Source organism: Macaca mulatta, chromosome 12 (genome assembly GCF_049350105.2).
Source record: "Macaca mulatta isolate MMU2019108-1 chromosome 12, T2T-MMU8v2.0, whole genome shotgun sequence".
NCBI classification, from domain to species: Eukaryota; Metazoa; Chordata; class Mammalia; order Primates; family Cercopithecidae; genus Macaca; species Macaca mulatta.
In genome coordinates this window covers 79,887,617-79,905,908 of record NC_133417.1, presented here as the reverse complement: position 1 = coordinate 79,905,908, position 18,292 = coordinate 79,887,617, and the positions used below count along the sequence as shown (strand labels likewise).

At 41.1% G+C, this 18,292-nt stretch overlaps 1 protein-coding gene across 8 annotated transcripts in view; it reads left to right on the top strand.

The window, feature by feature from the left end:
- Positions 1-2,370: 2,370 nt before the first annotated feature.
- Positions 2,371-18,292, top strand: part of CHN1 (chimerin 1) — a 199,665-nt gene continuing 183,743 nt past the window's right edge. For 6 of the 8 annotated variants that reach the window (XM_077957229.1, XM_077957227.1, XM_077957223.1 and 3 more), the window contains exons 1-2: positions 2,371-2,539; positions 2,665-2,863. Coding sequence is in view for 6 of the 8 variants with exons in the window: in XM_077957227.1 (XP_077813353.1) it covers positions 2,845-2,863 (19 nt within the window). In the remaining 2 variants the exon portion in view is untranslated. Of the gene's footprint in view, positions 2,540-2,570; positions 2,864-18,292 lie in introns of those variants that run through there. The other 2 variants (XM_028830855.2, XM_077957225.1) reach the window with 1 other exon arrangement.

The window sequence follows — 18,292 nt, the reverse complement described above, 5'->3', positions numbered from 1 at the left end:
TGGTCCAGTAACCAAAGGCTGGCTGTATGATGGGAGGGTAAATCTGAGCATATGGAAGCTCATTTCCCTCTGTCTCACTCCCAGGACAACCTGGCAAGGGATGGAGAGAGCTACTAGCAAGCCCAGCTGCAGCACCAAAACCCTGATGCTCTAACAGAGCTCAACAAAGTGAGAAAGGCATTGTTTCTCTTTTAGCATGATTGGACACATAGTTCGGAGTAGAAGGGCATGTTAATAAAAACTCTTTGAGACGAAATGCAACTTCCCAAACTCTATGCAAAATGGCTAAGGACAAAATACTCTTGTTATTTTGTTTCTAATACTAAACAGATTTTTCTTTTGAAATTCAAACCATGCAACGTCTAAATTGATGCGGGATGGGGGTAGGGAAGGTGGTCGGTGAGAACACCAGAACCTATTTTCCCATTGGTTCTGCTACTAAATAGGTGAACACATTTGTGAAAATCTTTTAACAATGGGGAACTCAATTTTCTTATCTGTAAATCATGGGAGTTTTGGTCTTTTCCTATTCAAAATTCAATGGTTCTATTCTGAAGGAAAATATTTTCTTTTAAATTATAAGGGCAAAAGCTTTCTGAGATTACAAAAAACACTTCCAGGGGATAACCTAAGGTCCCTGAAGAGCCCATAATCCCCTTGAAATTATGTGAAAAATTTCCGGTGAATGTGTATATGTATGCAAGCACTTTTCTAAGAGGAGGAACAGTATTTTCATGAGAGCCTCAAAAGGAAATTAGGTCCAAAAATGTTGAAGACCACTGGTTGAAACAGTAAACGGAGTCTTCAGTTTCTGATTTATTTGGCTGCAAAGTAGATTAGCAGCAATCTTTATATTGTTATAAAATCTATCCCACAAAGCTTTCGTGAGTTTCTCATTTATCTTTATGAGCTGTGTGTTTGTAATTTTTCATGAGCAGAAAGGTTGTTCAAAATCAAGAGCTCATTTTCATGAAAGATTTTAAATTCTGGGGATTTTAAAGATTTATTTTGATTAGTGGCCAAAGAGAGCCATTTTACATCACAAAATTCCAAGCATATAGCATCTTAAACACTTGCCCATTCATGTTGAATCATTTTAATATTTCTTTCTTTCTGAGTTAACTGACTTGAAACAAAAGGCTTGGCTCCTCCTTCCAACCTGCTTTTCTTCTGATACTTAAGTCAGTTGTGAAATAATGATGGTGAATTAACTGTGGTTCCATTGGAAGTACTGTAGTAATCCCCCACTTCATCACGACTCGGTCTCTAAGATACATTAAATACAAGATCTTTCTATAATATTCTTAAATAATTATTTGAAAATCGAAGAGAAGAGGGAAATGACACCAGGGAACCTGAGGAACTAAGAGCAAAGACGCCTGTAGAAAGAAAGGAGAACCAAAGAGAAGATCTACATGATCAGATACCAAAATAGTACCAAATCCCTAAGCAGAGAAACAAAGAAAAAGAAGGAATTTCTTAAACAGGGCACACATATAGCAACTAGAGAAGAATGACTTTTTGAATACATTAAACGACAACGACGGAAAACATCATAACTCAGCTTTTCAAGAACATCTTTTGGCTGACAATCTCAAGGCGTTGTATGGCTCCTCATGGCAGAGACAGAGGTGAGGAGAGAACATCACAGAAAGGAGGACGTTGCCGGTGATTATCAGATAAATGCAAGAAGCTCAGGGGAACAATCTTTTGTGGCAAATAAGTGCCAGTCAGTGACACATGCTGATATTTTTTTCCCTTGAGACAATATCAAAGAGGTATAATGTAAAGGGAAAAAAAATCAGGTGTAAGGTAATTTTAACAAATTATCTGAGGTAATCTCAGATGCTTTTTAAGCGACTCCTGTTTCCTAATGTGTGACAATTTGATCAGAATTACTCCTAGCGGCTCCTAAGTCCAAACGGAGAGGAAAGCAGCATTCAGTGCCTCTGTTCCTTCCAGAGCCCTGCATCTTCAGGTCACTGGCTCCAGCCTCAGTGAACCCGGAGGGCGCCAGAAGGAGAAATATGTCCTCACACGCACCAGGTCCCCAGATGACCCTGCCCGGACGCTGTATTCACGCAGCATCCTCCTGTGACTCTTCCTCTTTCGAGTAACACCGTTTTTCTCCTCTCTGCGCCTCCTCAAATTCCATTCAAGAAAAAACCTGGGCTTTCAGCTAAAACGCACACCGGCCCCGCTCCATCCCCGCTCCCGGCGGCCGCCTCTAGGGGGGCGCGGGCGGCTCCTCGCCGCCGCGTGAATGAGGGCGCACCCCCGCGCCCCCGCGCGCGCCCGTTGCCATGGGAACGCACTGGGCCGGGAAGCCGGAGGGAGAGGCGGGAGGCGGCGGCGCGGCCAAGCTCGTGGGAGACGCTATCGCAAGATGGCGTCGGCGAGGCCGCGGGATGCGGAGTGAGCGCGCCCCGCCGGGGGCTGTGCGAGGCTGCTGCTCTCCCCGTCGCCGCCGCCGCCGCCGCCACTGCGGCGCCGCCTCTCCGCCTGCCACTGCGCCGCGGCCAAGCCTCCCGCCTCGCAGGTACCGCCTCCCGCGCGCACGCTCCGCGCCTGATAGCAGCGACAAGTGCCGGCTCGAGGAGAGCTAGCGGGGCTCCCTGGGCCCGTTGCGCCCGACAATAACGCGTGAATAACTTTTTCTTGCAGCGGTCCCCCGCGTCCCGGCCTGCAGCCTCCCCGGGCGCCGGCGCCCCCAGCACGCACCATCGGGCACCCCACTCCCTCCGAGGTGTGGGTGCGGCGGGCAGATGAGGTGATCCCTAGCCCGCCTGGGAGGAGCGCGTGGACTCGGCGGGCGGCGGCGAGCAGGCGGCGAGCGCCTTTACAATGGCCCTGACCCTGTTTGGTAAGTGCAGCTGTCTCCCCTCGCCGCCGCAGGTGGGCCGCTTCCCGGGGCTGGCGGGCGGGGACCTGGGGGGTCTGGGTGCCCGGGGAGGGGGCGCGGCGCGTGGGGTCGGAGCGGGCCGGGGCCGCAGAGTTGGGGCGCCCGGGGCGCCGGCTCGCTCCCTCGCGCCTCTCCCATTGTTTCCTCTCCAGGCACGGCCGATGGGCGTGTGCTCCCTTGGCCAATTCTCGGCTGGGAGGCTCAGAGGTCCTGGGTGTTTTGCAAACGCCCAACGGTTCTTTAAGATGCCAACTTGGGAGTGAAGTTAACCGGTTGTTTTCAAACCTCCCTTTCCCGTCGGTAAATAAAGGTCCTTGGAAAGTTTATTTATTTTGAACGAGGTATCTGTGCATCCCCAGCCTCCTTGGAATTGCCAAATGCATGTGTTGCTTCCTGTTGGACTATTGGGGAATTTTTTTTTGGACTCAGTATATTCCGTTGGAAATAAGTATGATTTGTGAACTGAATATGGGTTAAAATTGAAAATGTTTGCGCTAACGACTGAGAGCAGACAGAAGAAAGTTGGTTACCGGAAGGTAACTGTAATCTCAGGAGACTGAGTATTCATTAAGAAAGAAATGTTATTTTTGTGGTGTAATTACTGCAACACTGTTGCTTTTAGTGTTTAAGACTTCAAGGTGTTTTTTTCTCAGTGACAATGAGAAATGACAATGGGTTGGGAAAAAGGACTGAAAAGATACATTCTTTCCTTTTACAAAACTGGACTATGGTACATACGTACCTGACTTTAAGAAAACTCAATATATGAACATTTAGACGTTCAAAGTATTCAGCTTTTTCGAAGAAGCAAAGTACAATGATATGTAATTGATAGCTACAAGAACAGCCTCAGTAAGTTATTCACAATATCAAGTTTCCAGTTCAGTTTTAATTATGTCATTTGATTCAAGCACGTTAGAGGTGTTACATACCTCAAATGCTTTTTGATGTAAATACCTCCCAGTGAATTAAGCTGCTGGAATCAAAATGTTACTTTTATTTAACTATCTTATTTTATAAATTAAACTTAGATCCAGAGAGGTTGTTTCCCAAGGTCACAGGGCTCTTTTGTGGCAAAACTGAGCATAGAATTCACTTCACCAGGCTTCTCTCTGGCACTGTATTTACTGTGCCCAAGTACGTTACTAGAAGTGACATTTCTTACTTGGTGATGATCCTCCATAGGTACTTAAAAAAAGTTTATTCTTTTTCTGAAAAATAGTAAAATTCTCGCTGCTTCTTAGTACTTTGTATCTAAGCATTATTTAATAGCAGCATTTTCCTTAAATGTGGAACTTTTTGGTACAAAAATTTTGTTTCCTAAAGAGATATTGAGCATGTTCAAGGTTTGATTTCAGAAGTAAGGTTTACAAGTCAACTTTTCAAATACTGGCTTTCCTGATGAATAAAAAAGATAAATTGGGGTGAAAAATGCTCTTTTAAAGGATTTCTAAATTCTAAATCTTTAACCACTGAGGTGAAGATGAGGAAGGGAAAAGTACGGAATGTGGCCTGTAGAAGAAAGTATAAGAAATCACTCCCAGCCTTCAAAATGAATAATGTATATTTAAAATGTTAAAGTCTACTTGTGGGAAAATAGAATTCACTTCACAAAATCCAGTTTGTTACAGTGTGAACGTTTCTGTGTTATAAAACAAACCACTCTTGAGTGCAGAGGCTATTTGGTAAGTAGTGATAGAGCAGCAGCTGTTTTTAAAAGTGATTGTACACGACTCATCAGTCATCTGGGATGTCTGTTAAAAATGTAGATTCTTTTGCCCAAAGACATGGGGGAAGGGGATTTTAAAGTGACTCCCTTTGTGATTCTTACGCTCACTGAAGTTTTAGAACTGTTGTATTAAAGATAGATACTAGGAGATTGGGTCAAACTTGCCCAATTCAAAATAACTTTTTGTGTATGTTGAGAGACATACCCACGGGTTAGAAGAAATGGATTTTATTTTAGATTTTACTACCTTTAACTAGTTGGTTTTAGTCAGAAGTGCCTCACGTCCCTTTATATTTACTCTTAATGACTTAGAACAGAAGAGCAATGGAGCAATAAAGTTCTGTGAGATGGTAGTGAAAAGAGTTAGAGGCAGGGACCTAACCAGATCAACGGAATTAGTCAGAGCTCAGCAGAGTTTATACCTGAGGCTCCCCAGAATAACCATTGTCAGGGCCCTATCTTTTGTATCTTGGTTAATCAGTTAGCCCAGTCCAGCAGTAGAGTCTAGACTAGTTATTAGCTTTGTGTTTTACATTTTCTTTCAGGCTTTTTATAAATTTAAGAAATGTTCTTTTTATAGGGAGTTGGTGACTTAGTTTTAAAAAGTGGAACCTCTAACATTACCTGATTTTGCATTTGCATACATTTAATTTTTTTCACTTGTTAAGTATGTTATAGGAACTCAAATACTTGTTAAATTAAGCTGAATGGCTAAGACTGTCTTATCTCTCCTCCTCACTGTTAATCACCTTTGCCGCTTAAAATGATATTTTTAATGCATATTTGTTTTATTTTGGGATAGAAGAACCAGACCCCAATCTTGAATGATTTTACAGTCTCATTTGGGAATTGAAAATGTGCATTTTTGAAAGCTTAAGGATTTGCACCCATTTTTCTTCTCCTTTCAGATGAACTCACATCTCATTATCAGCTTCGATGTAGTTTTTAAATCCCCCAATTTCAAAAATTATCCATATGTATTACAGACTCTGCTCACTCACCCTGTCATTTGTTCAGCAAACATCTGTCACAGTGTACAAGAGACATGGTCCTCTAGTGGCACTCCAGAGTCTTTTCTAGAACTATAGCAAATGCACCTAATTCACTAATTACCTAATTCCATATAGTGAGTGGCACTTAACTATTAACTAATTCCATATAGGCTTTGTGAGAACTTCCTTGGTAGAGAGCACATGTTTTCTAGTAATTACTGGGATAAAAGGAAAGTCTCAGATCCTTGAATGTGGGAATTTGTAGCTGGTGTACCTGACAAAATGTCCTGATTGGCCACTCCAATAGAGTCTTAGTTGGCAGAGCTGGGTGAATAAGCATTCTGCCAGCTCTTGCCTTGGCAGGCATTTCTGTCATTTATAGCTTAATGGGGCTGTGGTTTATAGCCCAGACCAACTGATGAGATTGGGAACTCAGTTACCATCCACTGGGCTGGCTGAACCTTGAATAATGCTCCTCGATCTGTGTATAGTCACCTCTAGCGTTGCCACTCACCCTCCTTGCCTCTAATTTTTCTATTCTTGTTATCAGTTAGTCACCATCGTTACTACCATGGATCACTTCTAATAATACTTACAATTTTGCTATATTTTTATACCATCTTTCCTCAGACGCTTCTGCCATGGAAACCTTTTCATTATCTCACTTTATTCAGCATCTGTCACTAGCCTGACAAACCTTCCTATGGACATCTTTTGGAGCAGTTAAATAGCAATGGCATATCCTTTGTGATATAGTTAGGAAATCTTCTGATTTCCCAAATGAGTGTCCTGAAATTAAAATGTATTTTTTAAAAGACAAGTCAATTGAACATTTTCAGTATGCTTTATTTGACTGAAAGCTAATTTTATAGGAAATTCCCACTCAACTATACTCTCTGCTGACATTTTTATTTTTCAGTTATCCAAAGAATACGAGAGGGTGGCCCAGTGGTGTGAGCTCATCTGCCTTTTTCAGAATATATTCTTTTCAGCTGTCATTTAAATAATCATCCTTATTTAAATTTTTCTCCGTGTTCCCTTCTCACACTGGTGTCAAAACTTAATATTTTAGTCAGACATGGTGGCAATGTGCCTGTAGTCCCCACTACTCAGGAGGCTGAGGCAAGAGAATTGCTTGAGTTCAGAAGTTCAAGACTGTGGTTGCACTATGATCGTGCCTGTGAGTAGCCACTGCATTCCAGTCTGGACAACATAGCAAGACCCTGTCTCTAAAGAGTAAACATAAGAAAACCCAGCTGAGCATAGTGGCTCACATCTGTAATGGGTGGCCCATGCCTCCTGGCACTTTGAGGGGCCGAGGCTGGAGGATCACTTGAGCTCAGGAGTTTGAGACCAGCCTGAACAACATAGGGAGACACCATCTCTACAAATAATAATAATAATAAAAAAGGCTGGGTGCAGTGGTTCACACCTGTAATCCCAGCGTTTTGGGAGGCCGAAGTGGGTGGATCATTTGAGGTCAGGAGTTCAAGACCAGCCTGGCCAACGTGGTGAAACCCAACCTTTACTAAAAATAAAAAAATTAGCCAGGTATGGTGGCAGGTGTCTGAAGTCCCAGCTACTTGGGAGGCTGATGCAGGAGAATCCCTTGAACCCCGGGAGGCAGAGGTTACAGTGAGCCAAGATCGCGCCATTGCACTCCGGCCTGGGAGACACAGGGAGACTTAGTCTCAAAAAAAAAAAAAAAAAAAAAAAAATCAGGCCGAGTATGGTGGCTCACGCCTGTAATCACAGTACTTTGGGAGGCTAAGGTGGGTGATCACTTGAGGTTAGGAGTTCAAGACCAACCTGGCTAACATAGCAAAACCATGTCTCTACTAAAATTACAAAAATTAGCCTGGCGTGGTATGCTTATAGTTCCAGTTACGTGGGAGGCTGAGGCAGGAGAATAGCTTGAACCCCAGGAGGTAGAGGTTGCAGTGAGCTGAGATCACATCACTGTACTCTAGCCTGGGCAACAGAGCGAGACTCCATCTCAATTAAAAAAAAAGAAAAATTAGCCAGGTGTGGTGATGCATGCCTGTGGTTCTAATATTTTAGCTTTAAAGTTTGTCTTTTAATGTGTGGAGAGCTGGTACAATGTAAGAACAATAAAATAATTATAGTTGTTATAACTCTGATAGTCACCATCTGTGTACAAGGAATATTGGTGCTGCAGTCTTTTGAGTCACATCTGGCTCTGCAGATAACCATCCTATAAGCAGCCTAATTTTTGAACATAGAAAATAGTGATATGTATAATTGTACAAATTTGACATATTTTCAATAAAAGTTTTAGTTTCTTTTAGATTACTTTTTCTCAACCTTTTAAAAAATCTTCCCCCTCCCAGCCTTTTATGCCTGTTTTCTAATTGTTCTCCCCATGAAAATTTAATACCAGAAATATACCGTGTATCTCTTTATGTACTGTAGATATATCTGCTTTCTGCATAATATAAATATAGTACTTTTTAAACCCAACTCTCCGTCTCCCCAACTCATTGAGAATACATGTTTTATACTAATTTAAAGCAATCGTAAAATAGGCAGAAAAATACTGTTTGGTGATGTTTTATATGTTATAATAATAGTTTTAAAGGAATGACATTAGTATAATAAGTTACAGATTTTTCATAAGATTGTTTTAACCTAGGAATTTACCATCATCTTGAGAGCAGCCATGACAAAGAGTACCTTGCTGGGGCTGGTGAGGGTGTAGCGTTTCTCAGAGTCCCTCTGATAAAGACAAGGTCCTTTTCTGTGGGCAATTGATGTTTTCTCAGTCTTACAGAAAGTATCAATTACAGCATCTTTAGAAGACTTTATTTATCTGAAATATGTAAACTAAATGAAATCACAGAACTTTCTGTGCAAACTCAATTCAGGACAAGTCCTTGAGCCTGGCCTTGTAACCAAATCGCCAGCCATAAGTCATTCTTACATAGAAAATAATTTCTATGAACTTTGATTTTTTTAATTAATATAATCCTACTATCCTTAAAAATAGGATAGGACAAAACTAAGGAAAGAGGATACAATATGACCATATTTACATTGAAAAGTCATATTGAATAGAAAAAAAAGCCTGACAAAATAAAGTTATAAATGTATATTCCTAATTTGGCTGCTTATTTTTATTTTTTTATTTTTTATTTTTTTATTTATTTATTTTTTTGAGACGGAGTCTCGCTCTGTCGCCCAGGCTGGAGTGCAGTGGCGCGATCTCGGCTCACTGCAAGCTCCGCCTCCCGGGTTCACGCCATTCTCCTGCCTCAGCCTCCCGAGTAGCTGGGACTACAGGCGCCCGCAACCGCGCCCGGCTAATTTTTTGTATTTTTAGTAGAGACGGGGTTTCACCGTGGTCTCGATCTCCTGACCTTGTGATCCGCCCGCCTCGGCCTCCCAAAGTGCTGGGATTACAGGCGTGAGCCACCGCGCGCCCGGCTTGGCTGCTTATTTTTAAAAGAATAGATACTTTGTGAATACACTAGAAACCGCTACATTGTATACTTTAAAAGGGTGAATTTTATGGTATGGGAATATATCTCAGTAAAACCACCTAAGCTTTAAAAATAAAGATTAAATAGAAGAAAAGAATGGTTTTATATCTAAGAACCTTTAAGAGCTTTTTACATTTTTAGAATTTTTTTTACTTTTCTTCCTCAAAGAACAAAAAATAAAATTAAAAATGGATAGGTAAAACTGTTCCTACCTGTTTTACAGTTAGAAAAGTAGGCACTTCTTGGGAAGAGCCAATACCCACAGTTGAGAGAATGGGGGAGAAGGGAAGATGAGTCAGGCCAGCATGTCACCAGCTGCTCAGTGGCCTGGCATAGAGCCACCTCATTGTTTTTTATCCAGCTGCACTGAGAGTGGTTCCTTTCTCTTTCTACTCTGACTTTGACCTTTCGATTCCTTTGGATTGCATGTGTTCCGTGGTGTAAGGCAAGCACAGGGATGTGTCAGACATATCTCTCCTTGAATAGATTTTTGTGACCACAGACTTGACATTTCAAAACTGAATGAGTCTTTGAGGCTTTTAAAACTGCAAATTCTTCCTGATTTTTCCCATTTCTGTCATATCTTCAGCTCTTAAAGTATGTGGGTTTTTTTTTTTTTTTTTTAAATCTTGTATCTTTTTTTTTTTTTTTTGAGACAGAGTCTCACTCTGTCACCAGGCTGCAGTGTAGTGGCGCAATTTCAGATCACTGCAACCTCCACCTCCCAGGTTCAAGCAATTCTCCTGCCTCAGACTTCTGAGTAGCTGGGACCACAGGCGTGTGTCACCACGCCTGGCTAATTTTTGTGTATTTAGTAGAGACAGGGTTTCACCATGTTGGCCAGGTGGTCTTGAACTCCTGACCTCAGGTGATCCACCCATCTTGGCCCTCCAAAGTGCTGGGATTATAGGTGTGGGCCACTGTGCCTGGCCCTATCTTGTATCTTTTTTTTTTTTTTTGCCCCCAAGACAGAGTCTTACTGTCACCCAGGTTGGAGTAGAGTGGCGTGGTCTCAGCTCACTGCAACCTGTGCCTCTTCGGATTCGAGCAGTTCTCCTGCGTCACCCTCCCGAGTAGCTGGGACTACCACACCCAGCTAATTTTTGTTGGCCAGGCTGGTCTCGAACTCCTGACCTCATGATCCTTCTGCCTCGGTCTCCCAAAATGCTGGGATTACAGATGTGAGTCACCACGCCCGGCCTTTTGTATCTTTTATATAGAACTTTGCTATTGTTTTCTAGCTCTTTAATGGCTGTGAAGTTACTCTGGTAAAGATGATTTTAGGGTTTGAAGTAGTTGATGCTAGGTCAGGCAGGGAGCAGGTGAGTGGTGTGGATGTCCATTTGAGGGATATGGAAACATCTGTTTGACTGAAATATTTTTTCCTGCAGACCTCCCATGGTAAGTGAAATTTACACTATTAAGCATGATTTTTTAGCATGTTACCTATGAGGAATTACATGCTAAATATAGATAAATACGTTCTTTTAGCATGAAAGAATTATTTCAGTTTATGGATGGGCAGTCTTAAAGTAGTAAAAACATAGAGCAGGCATTTTGATTGAGGGAATTATACTGTAAGAGAAAGTAGAAGTTGTAGAGGGTGGGGCTTTACTAAAAAGGTTTGTAGGAGGTGATGTCATAAGCAAAAGTGCATGAAAAAGCAGAGGACATTTGAGGTCTGGGGAAGGAGTGGATGATACCGTTAAGTGAGAGAAGGGTGTAGAAACTAGAAGAGTACTCTTCTATAATTTTGCCAAGGAGTAGCTTTGAGGCTTGGGATGTGTTTTCCTATTTTGTGATTCGTTTATCCATCTATCTGATGAATATTTAGTGAGTGCCTAATATGTGCCAAGTACGTATTCGTTCCTGCCATCAAGGAATTTATATTTGCAGTGGAGGGAAACAGACAATAAAACATGTATAGTGCGCCAGGTGGCAAATGCTTTGAAGAAAAATAGAGGAGAGTGAGGGGTAAGGGGTTACCTGTCTCACAATGTAGGGGGAGGGGGAGTAGGCCTCACAGACAGGTGAATTTTGAGCAGGCTTGAAAGAAGTGAGAAACCCATTACATGAAATTGGGAAATTGCCTCATGGAGCAGGCTTTGAAGCAAGGATGTGCTGGGCAGTTTTCAGGAACAGAAGGGCCAGTGTGGCTGGAGTGGAGTCAGCAAGGGGAAAGGTGGAGGAGATGAGGAGAGAGGCAACTGGGGGATAGAGAGTACTGAGGTGTATCCCCCAGGGCCTGGTAAGGACTTGAGATTTTACTGAGTGAGATGGGAGGTTCATGGAGGATGGTACTTTCGTAGCATGTAGTGTAGTGGAAAGAGCTTGGATTTGGCGGTAAGTGAGCTATGTTTAGTCCTTTCTCTGCCAAGGGTCAGCTATATGTTCTAGTCTCAATTTCTTGATAGGTAAACAGGGACTGTTCCCTTATCCCATCTGCGCAGGAATAAATGAGATTATTATGTAGGGTTCTTAGCACAGTGGTTGAAGATACATAGTAGCTCTTATTGTCACCAATATTGTTATTGTAAATATTAACAAAGGTTGAAGATACCAGAACAATTTCTCCATTTAACAAGTCTGTTGACCCACTTGAAAAAATGGTTTTGTAATATTTCTACTTTGTGTGTGTGGCTGAATAAGTGCCATGTGCCATTGCAGACCTGGTTCAGGGGGCTTACAGTGAAGATCAAGTAGATTTCTGTGATAGTGCTGGCCACTGTGACACTTTCTGTTACTCTCTGAAAATTAAACAATATCCTGTTCAACAGGCAATGCTTACTTCTCCTTTGGGAGGTAACCCAGATGATACAGTAGTCTCCCCTTATCCTCAGGGGATACATTCCAGGAGCCTCAGTGGATGCCTGAAACTGGATACTACAGAACCCTATTATCTACTATGTTTTTTCCTATACAAACATAGGATGGTAAAATTTTAATTTATAAATTAGGTACAGTAAGAGATTAACAGTAATTAATAATCAAATAGAACCATTATGATAGTATGCCAGCATTGCTACTCTTGTACTTTGGGGCCACTGTTAAGTAAAATAAAGGTTATTTGAGCATAAGCACTGTGGTACTGCTAAAATGGCTACTAAGTGACTTACAAGCAGGTAGTGTCTACAGCGTGGATATCTTGGACAAAGGAATTACTCACATTCTTGGCAGCAGGGGTCCTCACCCCCAGGCCATGGACTGGTGCTGGTTGGTGGCCTTTTAGGAACTGGGCCACACAGCAGGAGGTGAGCAGCAAGTGAGTGAGCATTACCACCTGTGCTCCACCCCATCAGATCAGCAGTGGCATTAGATTCTCACAGGAGTGTGAGCCCTGTTGTGAACTGCTCATGTGAGGGATCTAGGTTGCATACTCCTTAAGAGAATCTAATGACTGTTGATCTGAGGTGGAGCAGTTGCATCCCAAAACATTCCCTCTGCATGCCCCCATACCGCCACCGTCCATGGAAAAATTGTCCTCCATGAAACCAGAACCGGTCACTGGTGCCAAAAAGATTGGGGACCACTGCTTGGTGGGATGGAGCTGTGTAGTGTAAGACTTCATCATGCTGCTCAGAACAGCATGCAGTGTAAAAACTTGTGAATTACTTATTTTCTGGAGTTGTTCATTTAATATTTTCAGATTGCAGTTGACTGTGTGTAATTGAAAGCATGAAAAGTGAAACCGTGGATAAGGATTTCTGTAATCAGTTATATGCCTGCCCTCATAACACTTAAAATGTGTCAAGGACTGTAAACTCAGTGTTTGGCACGTAATAGGTACTCAATCTAAGTTAAGTGAATAAATGAAGAAAGAAAGAATAAACATATAACAATACTGTCACTGTGTATCTGTAACTTGTGAATCACCTTCAATCAATTTAAACATTTACTTTTATGTTTTTTCCTCCTTTATTATTTTACATTATCCTTGCTTATTATATGAGAGTCTGTAATCGGAAACTTAAACCTGCCTCTTAGAAATTGGTTAGTTCACAATTTACTTCCCTACTTAAAATCCTCCAGTGGTTCCTTGTCACCATTAAGTCCAAATTCCCTAGCTTGTGTATAAGACTATCAAGATAGGACCCTTGATTACTTGTCTGACTTCATCTCTCACTGTCTCCCACTTAGAGACTGTGCTTTAGCCATACTGGACTACTTTCCAGAAAAAAATGTACTTAATGAGCCTTTGGCACCATCATGTCCCTATCTCTTCTTTGCTCTCACCTCTACACATCTTGCAAAACTCAGCTTGAATAATCATCTCTTCTACCTGGCCTTCATTTGTGAATTATCCCTTTTCTGCATCCGGAGTGCCCTATACTAAACATCTCTGCCCTAGCACTTGTTATGTGGTAACATAATAGTTTATAGTCTCCTGTCTCCCCATTGGATGAAGTTCCCTAATGGGAAAGCTATAGGTTTTTTCTTTGTATATTTAACAACCGTTACAGTGTCTGCTGCCTACTAGCTACTCAATAAATGTTGCATGTTATGGAGTGTACTGTATTTATTAAATATGGGAGTTAACTGTAAGGCCCAGATCCATACGACATGGACCCCCTGTTTTCCTTTCATCATTTTCTGTGCATTTTTAAAAATTCAGTAAATGTGTCATTCTGTCATGCCTTGGTTCTATATTCTAATATGGATTCCCCAACTGTAAGCTCACAAAAGCTTGAATAAAATAGAAATCTCTCTGGATCAAATTCCGTGAGGTTTAACTATAATATTACTAACCACCAGCAGATGTTTCTAAATTATTTGGCATAATTAGATAACAAATTCCACTTCATTAAACTATTGTTCATTTTCATTTCAATAGTACAAAGGGATTGTACATAAATTAGCTTGGTTTGTTCATGTTTTACCCTCACAGTAGGGAACATAATTAAATTGAATATGAATTCAGTATGAAAATGGCTAATTTAACCTTTTAGAGGTCTGAAAATAAAAACAACATAATCTTTCATTAATTTGTCTGCTACATGAACATTCCTATTATTTTTCAGATGGTTGTGAGAAGAGCAGATATAAACAACAGGATAAACATTAACATTTTTAGATGGATTAAAAAACCTTTTATTTCTCTTATTTATTAATGCCTCTTGTTTTTCTAGGAAGAATTTGAGGCAATTTACAAAAAGATTCAGTGCAAGGAGATTGAAACAATAATCATGGGAATTTGTTTTTCTCTGTCTTGTGTCATTAGAGTCTTCCTCTCCCTTGGGTTGTTTCTCTCTGACTGCAGCCGTGATTTGTCATTCCATATGGTAAAGCCTTTTTTTTTTTTTAACTTTGGTACCCTCTCAAGCACTGTCATGTGTTTTTTTGGTGCTCCTCCCATTACCAAGGACTTATTGAAAGAGAAGTCTCTGTATGGTCCCCTTCCACTTCTACATGTCTGTTTTCATCTCTTCCCAGCCACAGTGCCACAGATAATAATTAGTTTTTAGGTGTTTGTGAATGTCATTCATCTCTAGTGAAAAACAAGAGATTGACAACTATTAAAGAAAAACTTATTCTAACACTTGTTAAAGCAGCAAAGAAGATTGTATTTAAGATGATCATGACAGGTGTCCAGACTGCTGTGATAGGGGAGAGATATTGGACTCAATTCTGAATACAACAAGAACAAGCAGGAATTTATAACCATGAAGCAGGTTGTGGGGTGGTCGATGGACAGTTACTAAGAGGAGACATCAAGGGTGGGGGGAATTATTGCTAAACTGACATAACAGGATTCTTACTGAGGGCATGTCACTGTGATCAGATAACAAGAGTAGGGGGATGAGGAATTCCATTAGCTAACAAGTGATTGGAGCCAGGTGTGGTGGTGGCTCATGCCTGTAATCGCAGCCGTTTGGGAGGCTGAAGCAGAAGGATTGCTTGAGGCCAGGAATTCAAGACCAGCCTGAGCAGTATAGCGAGACCCTCATCTCTACAAAAAGTAAAAACATAGCTGGCATGGTGGCACACACCTGTAGTTCCAGCTATTCGGGGGAGGCTGAGGCTGGAGGATTGCTTGAGCGCAGGTGTTTGAACCCAGGCTTCAGTGAGCACTCCAGCCTGGGTGACAGAGTCAGATCCTGTCTCTTTAAAAAAAAAAATTGATTAGCTATCAAAGGTGGAAGGATTCTCTCTAAACTGACTTAGCAGGCTTCTTGGTAAAACTGGGCTATGCGGGTCTGGTGGGGCCTGGGCCAAGGTGGAGCCTGGTTGAGAAGAGGGCCTAGGAGAAGCCTGACTAAAGTTTGGTCAAGGAGAGCATCTTGCCACAAGTGTCGTCTTACATTTGCTTCTGATCAACTGGAAGTGCTTTATCCTTTAGGAGCCAGTATCCAGTGGCTTGTTTGAATATTTGTTCTTTCTGCACTATTTGATGTCTTTGATTACATCTTTCTTCTTAAAACTTTTTTCTCTCGTCTTTTGAGACATTGTGTTCTGCTGCTACTCCTTTTCCTGCCTTTCGTATGCTTCAGTTTGTTCTGTTTGATCCCCTCTATGTCAGTGCTTTTGAAGAACTGACCTTCTTTTCTCGTTTGGAAGCTTGTAGGCTTCAACAGTGAACACCGTGTGGATGATTCCCAAGTCTTTATCTATCTCCAGCCTGCCCTACCATACACTCCACATCTCTGTCTGGATTTCCTATAGACACTTCAGATGCCACATATTCCAGCCCCACATTCTTAGTGTTTATTCTTCCATCCTCTCTTTCCTTGCCTCTGATATCCAACTAGCTGCTAACTCTTACAGATTGGTCTTTGCATGGCTTTCATACCTCTTTCTTTCTGTGGCTCTGCCCTTCCTTTCAGTTCTGCAACCTTTTCCTCTGCCCCCTGTCACCCATCAGAAGGAGTCCCTTCATGTTCTGAATTCTGTATCATTTTTTCTGTGAATCTCTCATAACATTTGTGAATGCATTTCTTTCATAATAGTTATGTATCTTATTTTTGTCATCTTTTCTAGACTGACAGTTTCTCCAAAGTAAGATTTATTTCTTTCTCATTTCTGTATTCCTCACCTTTCTTAAACTTGGCACAGTGCTTCATACATAGCAGGTGCTTGAAAATATTTGTTAAATGAAAAAAATATCTCCCCTAAACCATGGTGTTCCTGTAGCTTAACAATTTCCAGGGTAGAAATATAAAGCATTTTTAAAGTTATTCTATTGCTTTATAATACTTTAATCAAGTTATCAACAGTTAACATTTCCAGATTTCTTAAATATTGTTTTTGTTAACTAATTATCTTTTTTCCAGGCTTTAACAGAAAGAAATAGATGTATTCCTGCAGTATTGTTTCATGTCAAGGGCAGGTATATTATTTACTCTGGGATTGGTTCCTTTTGCTAGCTTTTCTTTCTTCAAAAGTTTCCTGTGAAATTACAGTTACATTTATACTGTGTTATATTTTATAAAAACCTCTTTATCCGTCTTTTAACTTTCAAACCAGAGGAGAAGGGACACTAAACAGTATCTATAAACACAGGGATTGTTATAATCCAGGTTGATTTTCTGGCCCCTTTAATGTTGTCATGGGTCCAGTAGTCAACTGAAAACAGAAACCTTCTGGAGGGACCGTGCTAAAGGTAAGAAAAATGATGGCTTCTTCTGCTCTGAAAGCTGTTTTCTCTTCTTTTAGACTTTTCTAGGCTGATGGCAAGGAGTTGTGAAGGGCAGCCTTTCTTTGTTCAGATCTCCCTTTCAGACCCCGGTGGGTTAGCCAAGTGCATAGGACGTTTGCATATTAGTCCTCCACTTAAAAACTAGTTTGTGTTTTGAAGGTTGCTGAATAGATGTCACTAAGTAGTAGACCGAAAAGCTCACACTAATGATTGTTTTACAGAATGGAATATATTAAACCGTGACCCTTGAAAAAGATGCAGTCAGTGGTTTATAGGACATTTCACATATTGCTTATTATAATATTTAATTGTGAAAAAAATGTTTTGATGAATTTGACTTTGCTACTCCTGTAAGTTGTTCCTATAAGATGATTTTGCCTGTTAAGTCTTTGGATGGTATTTGTTACTGTTCTGAGATTTGGATCTCAGGTTTGGATGTTATAAAGATGCTCATTGTGTATGTGTACAGCATATGTAATTAAAGATGAGAGCCATAAAAATGCAATTCATGTTTCTTTTATCCTAATGTTTAAAAGTTAACCAGAGATTTTAAAGTTATTGTATATTCCTGGAATGAGAAATGCTTCTCTGGGCATATCAGTTCATTTTTTTTTAGTTGAAGTTAAAAGGATAGATTATTTCAAAAGGACAAGAAAAGGAACAAGATGGATTAATAATACAGTGGTAAAAAGAAAGGGGGCAACAGACATCGCTATACAGTAGGGACACTTGCAGAATACTTAAAGGCTTGTCATCCTGAATTTTCCAGACACATGACTCTGCAGTTCTCTGGAGAGCCACAAGCCCCTTTCTTGCAGGAGTGGGACAGGTTGGTGAGGATAGGAGTGGGTAGGGGAAGATCTGCTGTTCCTAGGTCTCTCCAGACAGAGGAGCTCTTGCTTTCTCTTTTAGTGTTTATTTCTTCCTCTCTTCTCCCTGACTCTCCATCTTCCCCCCCTCGCTCTGACCTCGCACTTTTGCTCTTGCTCGCTCTCTCTCTCACGCGCGCGCGCGCACACACCCCCCCCCCCCCCAAGTCTGCCAATGTCAGGAGCAGTGGGAAGGAAAGAGCAGTGATCAAACACACAGATCCCAGAACTTACTCATTTGGGATGAGACCTCATTGAGCTCAAGATGCCTTCTCATGTCACTCTTCTAATCCAAACTTTTCTTCTTTTACTTTTATTCAAGTACAATAATTGATTTTCAGGAAAACAGGCCTATGACCATTTTTAAACTATTTTTTAGAAATAATTTTTAGTTAAAGGTTGATCAAAATCTTAATAGAAAAAGTCCAGTGTTTTCAGGTCTTATCTGTTTGTACCAGGGGAAGAAGGAAAATTGGTATATGTTATTTACATTAATATTAGATAATTTGTAAAAGCTCTGTCCCAAAATAGTGTTTTTTTCATTAGTAAGAGTACATTTAAGATAAACATGCAACTTCTTTTTTTTCTTTTTTTTTTTTTGAGACAGGATCTCGCTGTTTTTCCCAGGCTGCAGTGTGGTAGTGTGATCACTGCTCACTGCAGCCTT